Raw genomic sequence first — 16,617 nt, 5'->3', positions numbered from 1 at the left:
AATACAAGGCATCAAAATTGGAAAGGAAGAAGTAAAACTATCACTGTTTGCAGACGATATGATACTATATGTCGAAAACCCGGAAAAATCCACAACAAAACTACTAGAGCTAATAAATGAGTACAACAAAGTAGCAGGTTACAAGATCAACATTCAAAAATCTGTAGCATTTCTATACACTAGTAATGAACAAGCTGAGGGGGAAATCAAGAAACGAATCCCATTTACAATCGCAACTAAAAGAATAAAATACCTAGGAATAAATTTAACTAAAGAGACAAAAGACCTATATAAAGAAAACTACAAAAAACTGTTAAAAGAAATCACAGAAGACCTAAATAGATGGAAGGGCATACCGTGTTCATGGATTGCAAGACTAAATATAGTTAAGATGTCAATCCTACCTAAATTGATTTACAGATTCAATGCAATACCAATCAAAATCCCTACAACTTATTTTTCAGAAATAGAAAAACCAATAAGCAAATTTATCTGGAAGGGCAGGGTGCCCCGAATTGCTAAAAACATCTTGAGGAAAAAAAACGAAGCTGGAGGTCTCGCGCTGCCTGACTTTAAGGCATATTATGAAGCCACAGTGGTCAAAACAGCATGGTATTGGCATAAAGATAGATATATCGACCAATGGAATCGAATACAGTGCTCAGATATAGACCCTCTCATCTATGGACATTTGATCTTTGATAAGGCAGTCAAGCCAACTCACCTGGGACAGAACAGTCTCTTCAATAAATGGTGCCTAGAGAACTGGATATCCATATGCAAAAGAATGAAAGAAGACCCACCTCTCACACCCTATACAAAAGTTAACTCAAAATGGATCAAAGATCTAAACATTAGGTCTAAGACCATAAAACAGTTAGAGGAAAATGTAGGGAGATATTTTATGGATCTTACAACTGGAGGTGGTTTTATGGACCTTAAACCTAAAGCAAGAACACTGAAGAAGGAAATAAATAAATGGGAGCTCCTCAAAATTAAACACTTTTGTGCATCAAAGAACTTCATCAAGAAAGTAGAAAGACAGCCTTCACAATGGGAGACAATATTTGGAAATGATATATCAGATAAAGGTCTAGTATCCAGAATTTATAAAGAGATTGTTCATCTCAACAACAAAAAGACAGCCAACCCAATTACAAAATAGGAAAAAGACTTGAACAGACACCTATCAGAAGAGGAAATACAAATGGCCAAAAGGCACGTGAAGAGATGTTCAACTTTCCTGGCCATTAGAGAAATGCAAATCAAAACCACAATGAGATATCATCTCACACCCACCAGAATGGCCATTATCAACAAAACAGAAAATGACAAGTGCTGGAGAGGATGCGGAGAAAGAAGCACACTTATCCACTGTTGGTGGGAATGTCAAATGGTGCAACCACTGTGGAAGGCAGTTTGGCAGTTCCTCAAAAAGCTGAATATAGAATTGCCATACGACCCAGCAATACCATTGCTGGGAATCTACTCAAAGGACTTAAGGGCAAAGACACAAACGGACATTTGCACACCAATGTTTATAGCAGCATTATTTACAATTGCAAAGAGATGGAAACAGCCGAAATCTCCATCAACAGAAGAGTGGCTAAACAAACTGTGGTATATACATACGATGGAATACTATGCAGCTTTAAGACAGGATAAACTTATGAAGCATGTAATAACATGGATGGACCTAGAGAACATTATGCTGAGTGAGTCTAGCCAAAAACTAAAGGACAAATATTGTATGGTCCCACTGATGTGAACAGACATTCGAGAATAAATTTGGAATATGTCATTGGTAACAGAGTCCAGCAGGAGGTAGAAACAGGGTAAGATAATGGGCAATTGGAGTTGAAGGGATACAGACTGTGCAACAGGACTAGATACAAAAACTCAAAAATGGACAACACAATAATACCTAATTGTAAAGTAATCTTGTTAAAACACTGAATGAAGCTGCATCTGAGCTATAGGTTTTTGTTTTGTTTTGTTTTGTTTTGTTTTGACTTTACTATTATTACTTTTATTTTTGTCTCTATATTAACATTCTATATCTTTTTCGGATATGTTGCTAGTTTTTCTAAACCGATGCAAATGTACTAAGAAATGATGATCATGCATCTATGTGATGATGTTAAGAATTACTGATTGCATATGTAGAATGGTATGATTTCTAAAAGTTGGGTTAATTTCTTTTTTTCCGTTAATTAAAAAAAAAAAAAAAAAGAGAAGGGGTAATTGGAGCTGAAGGGATACAGACTGTACAACGGGACTGGATATAAAAACTCAGAAATGGACAGCACAATACTACCCAATTGTAATGCAATTATGTTAAAACACTAAATGAAGCTGCATGTGAGGTATAGGTTTTTTGTTTTTTGTTTTTTTCTTTCTATTAATGTTTTAATTCTTATTCTGTTGTCTGTTTATTTCTTTTTCTAAATTGATGCAAATATACTAAGAAATGATGAATATGCAACTATGTGATGTTATTAAGAATTACTGATTGTACATGTAGATTGGAATGATTTCTAATTGTTTTGTTAATTCTTTTTTTAATTAATAAAAAAAAATGTTAGTTGGCTAAAGGGGGAACCACTCGGTAAACTACAAATACTGAACGTATTTAAAATTACTATTAATATGAATCCCGTGAGCACAAGTACGTCACACATAAGTATTTCAAAAATATGTTGGCGTCACATAAAAAGTAAAAAAAAATAGTTTTAAAAATGCATTTTAAAAACATTATCTACTTTATTTCAGACCAACACTCTATTTCTCTCTTCTCCACTATCCAGGATAATGAGAAAAACTTGACACATACATAAGAGCTAACATGGCAGTGAAGAATTACCAGGTCGAGATCTTTTGAAAAAAAAACAAAACAAAAAACAAAAAACAGAAAATCCAGAAAGATGAGGCCAGCATTTAAGGCGTCTTCCCTCCTGCGGCATCTGCTGATTTAGGAAAGGGCTTTTGTATGGGTGAGAAGCATTTCTTACAGTCTTGTGGGGTCAGGGGTACAAAAGTTGAAGACCTGGGATTGCCAATGAGTTGGCAATAATTTCAGACAGAATAAGGCAAAGAGTATTACTAGAGATGAAGATAAACATAAAATATTTAATAAACAGAAATTAAAAAGTTTAACATTTAATATAATGATTCTAATATTATATGTATTTAAAAGCAGGTCCCAGTATATATATATATTAAGCCAAATTGGGCATAACTAGAAAGAAAAACAACTACGACCATTATAGAAGATTCAACACAGTCCTTTCAGTAACAATAAAAGCAGAAAAAAGTAAGTTAGCATAAGCAACTATGGTAAAATAATTAAGAAACTAGAATCTAGTTGTCATACATAGAACTTTGCACCTGATGCTTCTAAAATATATATTCTTTCCAAGCCCATGTGGAAGAGTTGCAAAAATTGAATATATGCTTTTTGCCTGCTGCACAAGTGGAAAATGTATGCTCACAAGACTAGATAAAGATAATCTATTCCCCGACACAGAGGTATGACTTAAGAAGGTTTGAAAGAACTATGTTTTCCACAAAAAAAATGTCGGAAATATGGTTTAGGGACACCATAGAGTCAAATCTTGGCTGGCCCTGAGATGGTAAGGATGATAGCAAAAGAGAATGGAAAGGGAAGATACCACAAAGCCCGCCCTCCCCTCTCCCTGCCTCCAAGACCTACGTGATTACACTTTGAGTTGTGTGGAAGGGAAAACCCCAACACTCTGCCCAAAAGTAAAGAGAAGCAGCAGTATTAGCAGAATCTATGTTCTAATTAGGTAGATGACTTAGTTTTTCCGTGGTCTAACCCTGTCTCTTTACTTCCTAGTTCCCATCTTCTCTTTTCCAATCTGCATCTTCCTGCCCGACCCCAGAAATGTGCATCAGATTCGAGATGACCATCATTGCTATTCCAAATATTTGCAGGCTGGACCCTGAAATTTCTGACAGGGAAATTCTGTCAGAATGGAGCCAGGGAGACAAAAGTCTTCCCCTAGAGATGATAAATCTGCCTGGCTTCCCAATTCATTCCTACTCCAACCTCCAGAGTGAGTAAATGGCCTTCTTTGTTTTGTTCTCAACTTCAGTGACCTGGATGTACTTTTGTTGGGTGTGGGAGTTTAGATTACGAGTGTGGGTACCTAGATTACAAATCTAGGACCTACTCACCCTAGATTACAAAGAATCAGGATGGAAACTAAAAGCCTGGCGGTATACGGCAGACGTGACCTGTGCTGTTCAGACAAACCAGGAACCCTGAGTACTGCCCTATTGCCTACTAATAATGGTTTAACTGGAACTGCCACCCCACCCCCAACCTTGTAGGAAAAAACGCAGTAGTAGGATTTCTGGGCTCTGCAGTCCTGACCTAATTCCTAAGAGAATCTCAGCAATACCGGAAAATCAGCTCCCTCATTTCTTCTCCAGCCTGGAAACATTTAGGGCTGAGTAGGAAAAGACACCTAATCAGTAAACTCCCTTAGAGCTATCGCCAGCCAGCCTATTGCCCCACGGGTCTCCTCGCAAGCCAACGCTGCATCTGACATTCTGCATCTAGTGGTGGGGACACAACAGTGCCTTCGCCTGTGACTCTGGGGCCTGGCATGTTTGTGCTCATGTCTTCAGCTGAGTGTTCTGCAATCACCCACAGTATGAAACTGGACAACCTAAATACTTCCTGGATTCTTACCAGCATCACTGCAGAAAGTAAAGCAGGTGATGTTTGCACTAAGTGCCTTACTAATAAGCAACTTCTGTTATATTCCTTCCCCCAGTTTGCTAGAAAATCATCCAGACTTACCCTCATACATCTCCAGAATGTGAACCGTGTCACCAATCTGCAAGGAGAGCTCCACATCTTGAGAGGCATTATAATTATAGATTGCTGGAAAGGAGAGACAAAAAGGGGAAATGGCATCAGTGGCAATTAAAAAAAAAGTCATTAAATAGCACATTCAGTGATGGGTGAACTATTTACTCAACAAACAGCACTGTCTTTAGTGATCCCATTTGATCACCTGTTGTAAAGCAGAGAGCCACGTCCTGGACCTCCACTGCTGACGTTTGTTCATCTGTTTTTTTCTTTTAGGAGGTACAGGGTCTGGGAATTGAACCCAGGTCCAAAATACAAAAGAATACTTGCATGGCAGGCAAGTATTCTACCACTGAGTCACCCTTGCACTGCCCCCCACTGTTGGTGTGTTACAGGCATTCATCCATTCAACAAATATTGACTGATTGCCTACTGATTGCATACTGTCAGAACCTGGCGATAAGGGTGAAACACAAAGACACAGTCCCTGCCCTCAAGGAACTTAACAATCTAGGGGAGGAAGAAAGACTTTAAATATATAATCACAGACACCGCTACTTAAATAAAATTGTGAAAGAAAAGCACAGGCTACACTGTGGACTCTGTGGACTCCTCATTCATCAGACAATAGCCAGCCTGCAACATCACTGGGCTGATAATTTCCAGGGCATGAGGGGGAGGGTTGGGCCATCTTCCTGACCCCAAGCCAAAGGCCACCAATGAGTCCCATCTACCCTCTGTAAGACTAGCACACAGAACAATGCAGAGGGGGCTGACTGGCCCCAATCCTAGGCACTCTGGGACACAGCTTACCCTTACCTGACTAGGGTTACTTCAATCACCATAGTCCATAGGACTGGAAATGGCTGGGTAAGGTTGTAAAACTCAGAGGACTAACTTAAAACTCCTTGGCGAGAGCTTTGAATAGACATTTTTTTTTACCACAGAATACATATATGAATGACTAACAATCACATGAAAACACATTCAACTTTATTAATCATCAGGGAAATGCAAATTAAAACCACAAGGAGATACCACTTTGTACCCGCAAGAACAGCTATAATTTAAAAAGACAGACAACTGGCAAGAATGTGGAAAAACTGGAATGCTCAGACATTTTTGATAGCAATGGAAAAAATGGTACAGCCACCGCAGAAAACAGTTTGGCAGTTTCTTACAAATTTAAACATGAACTTTTCTACACTATTTCCAAGATGGTCAGAGATGTGATTAAGTTAATAACCTTAGACAGGTTTTTTTTCCTGGATTATCCAGGTAGCCCTCAAATGTAATCACATGCATCCTTATAAGAGAGAGGCAGGGCGAGTTTTGAGAGACACACAACACCTGTGAAGATGGAGGCAGAGACTGGCACGAAGCAGCCTCAGGCCAAGCAAGGCACCAGCCCCCAGAAGCTGGAGGAGGACAGGAAGGAGCCATGGACAGCAGCTGACCCCTCGTTGTCCAGGGCTGAGGGACAGTGAGCGACCGCAATCAGGCACTAGGGATCTTTTGGGGGAAGATGTAAATGTCCTAAAACTGGTTTGTCCTAATGGTTACCCAACTCTCTATAAAGTTACTAAAAGTTATTGAATTGCATACCTAAAACGGATGAATTTTGTCTGCTTAAATTATACTTCAGTGAAGTCGCTTTAAAAAAAAAAAGATTTATTTCTGGTCCTCATTCTCCCGAGGAGGGATGTGCCTCCTTCCGGGAAAAAGAATCACCTTAGAGATTCGGTCCAGGAAAAAGAATCACCTTAGAGATTCAGTTCTGGCCATTTAACTGACCAACCAAGGAACCCACGATATTCGCCATTGTCGTGGACTCGATGAGTGCGTGAGGATGCTACCTCCATTCACCTTCGGTACCCTACAGTGGTCATTTGAAAATCCCTGCCCATAACCAGGGAAGAAAGGTGTCTCTGATGTCCACCCTGGGCATGCACTGCCTTCTCCTGAGCCTGCAATGCATCCTACCCCTGCAGCAGAGCCTGCAATGCATCCTACCCCTGCAGCAGTGGACGCTGGCAGCAGATTTCCCCTTAGGTCACAGTCAGTCTATTACTGAAAGAGACTTTGGCCACGTCGTTTTCAAGGGGCCTTTCCTTTTGGAAGGGAGTCATCCACGTACTGTTCTTTCTGCAGTCTTGGCTCAGAAACCTGGATGAATAATGCTGGAATTTATTTACTATGAAGCTTCAAGACCATGATGAATATAGAATAAAGATTGGCTTGTCAGAAAGGAAGAATGCATCTTTTTTAAGGTAATGATGTAGATTAGGCGAAACAAGAGAATTCAGAAGTTGATTCCTAATCCCTAGACCTGTTCGCGGGTCGCAGGACCACAACAGCTGCTATCCACTGAAGTTCCAACTCCTTCATCTTGCTGCTACTTAAATGTTCTGAACATTATGTGACTGGTTCTCTTCAGAAAATGTAGACCTCACACCCTAATTCCCACTCACTGCCTTTCACTGAAGTGGTTCCTTCAGCTGGCCCCCTCTCAGATGGAAACAGGAAGTGGTGAGGTCACTGTGTCACAGCGTGTTGGTGTAACGACCAAACTTCATTTCTTCCTGGTTTTAAAAGATCAGGGAAGTAAGAAGTTCTCAAAGGCACCTGGTAGCACTGGTAGCTCCAAGCACAAACACCTATCGTGGAGTGCTGCAAACACACACACACGCACCATACACCCATAAAACTTCCTTAAAACCTGGATTCCTACACCTGACAATTAGAGTGTCCCAGAAATTGTCCCCGCTTTGGATATCCACCATTGCTTCCACTATCTGCTGAATTTTCTCCTCTGCTCCAGTCAAGACTCACACTCTCCCTTAAGTACTGTGCTCAATCCATGATTTATCCCTGCCTGCAACGACAGTCTTTTTCTTTGTAACAATCCAAATCCCATGCCCACAATTCAAGCTGACAAACAGCTACTGACTTCCTATCATCCTACATAGATCTCTTTTTTCTCTGATTTCCTACAAGTTTTCCTTCTAAAAGTTTGGGTATTTAATCACAGATAATCTCACCTCATTTTCAGACACCAATTACAGTGTAAACCTCTAATGAACAGGGGCCTTGTTACAATTTACTTTTTTGTCTTTCACATTACTAGGTACTGGTTTAGACCCAGAGAAGATATGCATAAGGTAAAATAATGAGTTTTTAACAGAATTATTTGTATTCATTTTATAAAATCTACCAATCAGTTCAGTTATTCACTACTTCTCCCCCAAACTCAAAGATATATGTTTTTGCTTTCCTCAGTAGAAGTAGTTGTGGTATTCAAGAAAGGGACATCAAAATCACATTTCCTGCCACTTTCTACTTCTCACACAAGAGAGAACTGCCTTCAAATCCAAGCTTTCAAAGAGATATACTCAGGAAGCACACCCCTTCCACACTGCCATTCAGTGGAGTGAAAACTCACTGAAGGACATTTATATAATCTGTTTTCTGTCTTTGATAACGTTTTAGCAAGATTTCAAAGCACTCAGGGCTGCCACCTACTCATTCCAACTTTGCACTTCAGATGATGCCCTCCCCACCCCCACTCAAATACACCTCAAATATTTACATTGTATTTTATAGTTTCACTTTCATATACTATACATCAGAGTAGCCCTAAGGAGTGGGTGCTGAGTACTAAATGAGGCAACCGAGACTCAAAGGGCAAAGTCCCTTGTCCAAGGCAGCAAGCACACAAATGGCAGAGCTGCTTCTAAAAGCTTGGTCTCATCATGAACCATTCACCACATTTAACTGGGCCATTCCTGAATGGTGACGTATGACTCTGAGTGGGAAGGTCGCTTTACCTGGAGTAGCTTAGGAACAAAAAGAAGAGCCTAATAGATTCTGAGTATTTTTTCAAGCCTTAGATTTCTTATTTCATTAGATGAGAATCTCACTTCTAAAAACAAGCCTTAACATACAAACTAATCACTGATGATTACTTCTGTCTGCTAGCCTCATGCTATTTAGAGAATAGGAGTAAACAAATGCACTTAATATTTTTCTACCTGAAATGCGAGTAACTCAAAGAAAAGTGAGACAAATGAAAATGTTTGGAACAAGCAAAACTAAATTCGAGATTTAGTTGTAACACTTAGAAACTATATGGCCTTGAATGAGATACTGAGCCTCGGTTTCTCAATTGTAAAATAGGCATCAGAGCAGATGACTACAAAGGTTCGCTGGGCTCTAGCATCTTCTGACTCGTGAGGTGAAGATTAGAGGCACGAGAAACAAGTTGTGCCGTTTTGAACTAGCCAGCACCACCACAATCGCTTGTTTTGTCTGGAGGAATTAAACAAGAACAGGGAGTCACTGTATATAAATCACCTAACTGGCTGCTATGTGCAAGGATGTGAAAGATAAATTGCTGGAATTCTTCCCTAAGCAGCTTACTGTTTACATCAGGAGAGTATAATTTTGCAGAACCAAGCAGACAAGACCGTATGTCTACAAATGCAAAATAGTTTGCATTTCACCAAATCCGAGATTTAGCTTTCTCCTTTAAACCAGACCTATCCTGACAGGAAAAAAACAAACAAACAACAAAAAAAACCAAGCATGAAATCTTTGGATTATGCAATAAGAAACCAACAGAATAGATTTATTGGCTGCAAGATGAGTAGAGTTTTGACAAGAAGAATCCTTGAGTGCCTAGTAATTAATCTTTCAAATAAATCTTGTTCTTTCGTGAATCTTCTAATTACAAACCCCAGAAGAATAATGAAAACATTACATTTTTTACAGGTCATTTGATAGAAACTATGAAAGAAAGATTCCAGCAAATATACCAGCAGAGATCTCAATTTGAGGTGTACACTATTTAGAATATTATAAAGATGATCCAAGTTATTTATTTTTCATTATTTTCTTGATCTTCCTAGGTCCAGTTATTAGTATTTGTGCTGGTTTGAAACTGTTGTGTACCCCAGAAAAGCCATGCTCTTTAACCCTGATTTTATATTGTAAAGTGGGATCTTTTTGATTAAGTTGGTCACATGGAAATATGATCCACCCAATTGTGGGTGGGACTTTTTTGATTAGGTGGTTACCAAAGAGAGGTATCTCCACCAAATCACAATAGGTCTTAATCTGCCTACTGGAGTCCTTTCAGACGGAACCATTTTGGAAAAAGCTTCAGAGCTGACACAGACAAGAGACCTTCAGAGATACAGAAGGAAAACACCCTCATGGAAGTCTTCTGAAATGAGAAGTCAAGAGAAAAAGCTAGCAGATGTCACCATGTGCCTTACCAGCTAACACAGAAACCTCAAACATCATCAGCCCTTTCTTGAGTGAAGGTACCTTTCTCTGGATACCTTAGTTTGGACATTTTTTATGGACTCAGAACTATAAACTTGTGACTTCATAAATCCTCCCCCCCGTTTTTTTCTTTGCACGGGCAGGCACCAGGAAATAAATTCCCTTTTAAAAAGGCATTCCATTTCCTGTGTATTGCACTTCCAGTAGCATTAACAAACCAAAGCAGTATTCCAAAAACTAAAGCTGCACATCTCATTGTTGATCTTCATACTGGTTTTAATACAATGATATCATGGAATAGGCTAAATGGATTTTTATTTTCTTTTGCTCATTAAACTTCATAATATTATACAGAGCCAAGAATCAAATTCAATAGCAGTAATTACATTAAGAAATAAAAACCCAAGGTTTTAGATAGATAACTCCAGTTAAGCTCCAACTAGTCATTTCCAGTGAGATGGTCAGCGTACTTCCTCTCGACTCAGACCTATTCAGGCTGGGGACAATCAGATGAGAGCATGGGCTTATACTATTCACCAACAGTATTTCACAAGGACTCTTACAGGATTCTCAAACTCCATCCTCTACACCACTTAGGAAAACGGAGGACTTAACGTCCAACTTATTAGTTATTATATAGAAATTTATCTCTTAAGGAATTTATATATTTGTAGATGAGTAGATAAATATCTTTAACTGGACAGATATTGTTCAGATAGAGACTCAACTATGGTTTATTGATTACATCACTGGTACCAACGATTATCTCTAAGCCATGTTTTTTTTCATTTATGCATTTTTATTAGAGAAGTTGTATTTTAGAGAAAAATCATGCAGAAAATACAGAATTACCCTATACCCACCCACATGTACAATTTTTCGTATTATTAACAATTTGCAATAGTGTGGTAATTTTGTTATGGTTGATAAAACAATCTTATTATACTATATTATACTATTAACTATTTGATCCATAATTTACATTTGGGTCCACTGTGTTGAATAATCCTATGGTCTTTGTCAAACTGTTACTCTAGGTACATAAATATAACCTAAAATTTCCCCTTCAAAACACATTCAAATATTTAATTCAGTAGGATTAACTACATTCACAATATTGTGTTACCAACATCACCATCCATTACCAAAGTTTCCCATCACCCCAAACAGAAAATCTGTACCAATTAAGTATTAACTTAATTCCTCATTCCCTAACCCCAGCCCAGATCCTGGTAACCTGTATACTAGTTTCTGATTCTATGAATTTGCTCATTCTAATTATTTCATATCCGTGAGATCATATAGTATTTGTCCTTTTGTGTCTGGCTTATTTCATTCAATATGATGTTTTCAAGGTTCAGCCACGTCACATGCATCAAAACTTCATTACTTTTTACAACTAAATAATATTCTTAAAAAAATGCCATACTTTGTTTATCCATTTATTGGCTAATGGACATTTATATTGCTTCCATTTTTTGGCAACTGTGAAACATCAGTAGGAAAATATCTGTTTGAGTCCCTGCTTTCAATTCTTTTGGATATATAGCTAGAATTAGAACTGCTGGGTACTATATAATTCTATACTTAACTTTCTGAGGAGCCACCAACCATCTTCCATGAAAGCTATACCATTTTACATTCCCACCAGCAATGAATGAATGTGTTCCTATTTTTCTACATCCTTTCCAACACTTATTACTTTCCTCTTTTTTTTTTAACAGGAGCCATTCTAGTGAGTGTGAAATGGCATCAAATTGTGGTTTTGCTTTGCATTTCCCTAATGGCTAATGATATTGAGAATCTTTTCATATGCTTATTGGTAATTTGTTTGTCAACTCTGGAGAAATGCCTATCCAAATCTTTTCCCCATTTTTAATTGGATTGTCTTTTTGTTGTTGAGTTGTAGGACTTCTTTATATATTTTGGATATTTAACCTGTATCAGATATGTAGTTTCCAAATAACTTATAACATTCTCTAGGCTGTCTTTTTGCTTTCAGGCTGAATCCTTTGATACACAAAAGTCATAAATTTTTATCAAGTCCCCATTTACCGATCTTTTCTTTTTGTTGCTCAGGCTTTTGTCGTAGACACTAAGAGACCACTGCCTCACACATGATCCTGAAGATACTTCCTAATGTTTCCCCCTAAGAATTTTATATTTTGGTTCTTATATTGAGGTCTTTGATCCATTTTGGGTTGATTTTTGTAGCTGGTGTGAGGTAGGGAACCTATGTTCTTTTGCATATGCATATTCAGTTTTCCAGCACCATTGTCAAAAACACTTTTCTTTCCCCATTGAGTTGACTTGGCACTCTTGTCAAAATGAACCCTCAATTCAATTCCATTGGCATATATGTCACATTTTTAATTATAGAACAAAAACTCTCCACACTCTACCAACATAGGAGCTTTTCCCCACAGTTACCCCATGTAAAAAAAAAAAAAAAAAAAAAAAAAAAGGAGGCAATGGCACATTCTCCGTATGGTTTTGTGAAGCCCCAAAAGGAAAATTATGCAGAGTACCTAAAACTGTGACTCACATCTACTAGGCACTGAATAAATGGCAATTGCCTCCCCCTTTTCCTCTTCCCCATATCTGCCCTGCCCACCTTCCCACTTTGAGAGTGGTGACATTACTATGCTCACCAATAATTCAGTGGAAGTCATTCAGTGAAACCGGAAATCAGAAAAGATTACAGATGCAATAAAAGTAGTCAGCCTCAACAATCCTTCCAAGGTTCAGGGTGTCCAACAGGGAACTGCAGATGTCCTTGAGAATAACAAAGCCATTATTTCTTGCAGGCAACTAAGAGCTCCCCTAAGAAGCAGAACTAAGGTTGGGGAATATTTTAACATTTTTTTTTCCATTTTCTTGCTGCCCCTTGTCAGTTTTTCTGTAGTTATTCACCTGAGGAATCAGGGTGTTAGTCAGATACATGTGATGCCCTCAATTATTTGCTCAGTATCATATTCTCAGTCTCGAAAGAATATTAAACATTCTAGTGCTATTTATGCCTACAACTTTAGGAGTTTTTATGCTTTTCAGTTGCCCTCTTTCTTGTTAAGGGAAATAGGAAAAGTAAAAGGAAAAAAATCTGAGGGCAACGCAGGCAGGGTTTTAATGATGACAGGGAAAAAAACTAACCAACAAGCCCAGCACCCCTTCTGCCAAATCAAATAAGGGTATTATTATCAGGTTCTCCTTGGCATGTGTTCTTATTAAATAAAAATTAAACAGATGTAAGATAAAAATTGTTAGACCCAAGATTTTGCCAAGCATACTGCACCTAAGTTATGGGTAGAAATCACACTGACAAACAAAGAACTTGAAAATAAAAGTCAGAGATCACCGTGGAATCTAGATAAAGCACTTTTAACCGGTAGCCAAAGAGATGAGTGACAATTTTCTCCACATATTTATGAATCTGAGACAAAACACATTCCACTGAGAAAATGAATGATCCCCAACCAGGCTGCAAAACCCATTAATTAAAAAACATCAGCCTGAAAAGGAGACTACAACAGCAGTAGCTTCTGACCTGGACGTACTTTTCAGCATAATTTTCAGTCTAGGTCCTATGAGAGGGCAAGCTCTGGCCTTAAATTATGGATCACATTGACAAGGGTCTTAAAACTAAATCTCAGCTTCTTCATTATTATATATACCAAAGTCATCACACCTTGCAGGAACCACAGAGAGAAAAGAGTGCATGTGGAGATATATATCCTAAGAGAAATTGAAGAAATCTAAGAAGTCATGTGGCCAAATCTCTCCTTGTTTCCTAAGTAAAGAAATGGAAGCTCAGGAGTTATGCATATACACACATACACACATACTTATGTATATGAAGCTGAAAAGTGATGGACCAAGATGAAACAAAATTGTAGTCAGGCCAATGAAGATAATTTATCCAACTTTGCCAAAAAGCCACTATCCTGGACTCTTAAACAAGCAACTTCATCTTTTTGTAAAGTGATATCTTGTGATTTGGTATTTTTTCTACTACACTTAACTAAAATGAAAAAGAAACACTAAAACGAGTAATTATGGTAATATCTTTGGAATCAAGATTTTCCAGCATAAGAGAAAAGAAAGATAAGCATAAAAGCAAAATCCTTATGTAAAAACTACGAGATAATCTATGGAAATTGGAAATTAGTATAAACTCAGAATAGTTTTCTTCCTAAAAAAATTCATATTTCACTTCCACTTGTGGCTGTAGTAGGTTATCAGAGACCAGATTAACCATTTTACCTTTAACAACTAAAAACTGGACAAAATAAATGATGCAATGGTTTTCATACAGTGAACAAACAGCACAAGGCAGTGATGGTGGAGGAGGAGAGAAATTAACAATGTACGTCTATGTCTGTCTGCTTACTGCTTGGAAAGTTCTGAGGCCACATCACAGGGAGGAAAAACCCAAACAGCAAAGACGTCACCCCAAGATGAGAAAAGACAGTTGAGAATTCAGGGAGGTCACAGCGGCCAAAACATGCAAGGCAGAGAACCAAAAAGGACAGAGCTTTTAGCTCTTGGAGTTTTTAGCAGGATACCTATCAGCAATGTGAAGGAAATCCCTGAAGTCAAAGAAAGAACAATGAGAAAAGAGCAAAAAGAACAACTCCCAACCCTCGCTCGGAGCTGGGAACAGTTCACTTTCCCAGACAGAGTCAAAAGCTGAGTAATAATACATGGGGCACAAGGCTGAATAGTCAGAGGGTTTTGTCTCAGTAGTGCAGCCACCTTAGCTCTAGAGTATAAACTGTGCTGGTACTGCCTAGCAAGGCGTGAACATAAACCTGAAAAGGATAAAGTAGTTTTCTAATAACTGCATCCCAGAACAAGGCTCAAACACCCAACAAGGTAAAATGCATAACATCTAACATTCAATCTAAAGTTACTAGATATGCAAAGAAGTGACAGGTCACCTATAATTAGGAGAAAAATTAATCAGTAGGAACAGACCCAGAAAAGATATAGATCATGTCACAGAACAAGCCTCAATTAATTTAAGATTCAAAGAATACAAAGTATGTTCTTTGACTCCAGGATTAGATTAAAAATCAATAATAAAATGATACTTAGAAAATTCCAAAATATTTGGAAACTAAACAATACATCTATAAATAACCCAAGAATTCATTCAAAAGTTAGTGTAATCCACCATATGAAGACTAATAAAAGGGAAAAAAAAGTATGATTATCTTAATAGGTGCAGAAAAGGCTAACTCCAACATCTATTTGTGATAGAAACTGATAACAAACGAGGAATAGAAGGGAATTTCCTCAATATGATAAGGAATATTCACGATGTACCTACAGCAAAGGTCATACTTAACTGTTAAATATTAAATGCATTCCCTTAATATCAGGAACAAGTCAGGGAAGTCTGCAAGAAAACTTAACTGGTTTGAAAGGGTGAAATAAAGCTGTGATTATTTGCAAACAACATGACTGTCTATATAGAAAATCCTAAGGAATTTACAAAAAAGTTACTACAACGAATAAGTGAGTTTAGGGAGGTTTCGGGACCCAAAGTCAATATACAAAACTCCACCAAATTTCTTTATTTTCTATACAATTTGAAATTGCTAGGTTATGACGGAAAGTACATTTCTCCTTATAGACTAGCTACTGAAATAGTTTGGAAACCAGTATCCCAGAGTATCTCTGGCATACAACTCAAAACCCTGTAAAACTGAGTGAATTTTTTGAAGACACACAAACACATGAACTAGGAGAAAGAAATCACGGTAATTAAGTACACTAAATTCATGACATGTCCACCTCCAGAATACACTAAATTCAGGGTCTGGATATCTCTCCAGGGTGGTACTGGGGTCAGAGAAGTAAGGAAAAGTGTGGGTTTTGAATTTTATATAATGATATTATCCTGTGAACATTATTATTTCACAGAGAATCCTTTTTTGCAAATCACTGTATGGGGATACATGAGTATTTTATTATTATTATTATTTTATTATTCTTCATGTTCTTTAGAAATGTTACAAATTAATTCTTTCACGTATTTAGTATTTAATTAAAACAACAAAAACCTGCTACCCTCCCTTCCCACTGCTCAGAATAATAGATGATAGGTGGATACATCTAGACAGATCAAGATAAAGAGACAATATACAAGTATTTAGGAAACTGGAGGGGAGGAGTATGCATAACAACAAAAAAACCTTTGATATAAGTCCTGACATTAACAAACGCCTTCATATACATGATTCTAATGGTTCACAAACTTTAGCTCGCATCAGAATCACCTAAAGGGCTTGCTGAAGCACAGGTTGGTGCTGCGTCCCACCCCTAGAATATTTTATTCAGCAAGTTTAGAATGAGGCTCTAGGAGTCACATTATTTACATGTTCCCAGGTAGTGCAGAATCTGTCAGCTCAGGGGCCTCACTGGGAGAACCTCTGCACTACTGTATTTGGCCTTACACAAACCAACTAAGAAGAGCTAACAGGGTC

General features: G+C 37.9%; 1 protein-coding gene across 3 annotated transcripts in view; it reads right to left on the bottom strand.

Moving 5' to 3' along the window:
- DOCK5 (dedicator of cytokinesis 5) overlaps positions 1 to 16,617 on the bottom strand; it is a 241,667-nt gene that overhangs the window by 180,962 nt on the left and 44,088 nt on the right. For all 3 annotated transcript variants that reach the window (XM_077152826.1, XM_077152828.1, XM_077152827.1), the window contains exon 2: positions 4,832 to 4,915. In XM_077152826.1, coding sequence (XP_077008941.1) covers positions 4,832 to 4,915 — 84 coding nt within the window. The remainder of the gene's footprint in view (positions 1 to 4,831; positions 4,916 to 16,617) is intronic.

Source organism: Tamandua tetradactyla, chromosome 3 (genome assembly GCF_023851605.1).
Source record: "Tamandua tetradactyla isolate mTamTet1 chromosome 3, mTamTet1.pri, whole genome shotgun sequence".
NCBI classification, from domain to species: domain Eukaryota; kingdom Metazoa; phylum Chordata; class Mammalia; order Pilosa; family Myrmecophagidae; genus Tamandua; species Tamandua tetradactyla.
The sequence above is the reverse complement of the archived record's forward strand: the minus strand, read 5'-3'. Positions and strand labels throughout refer to the sequence as shown.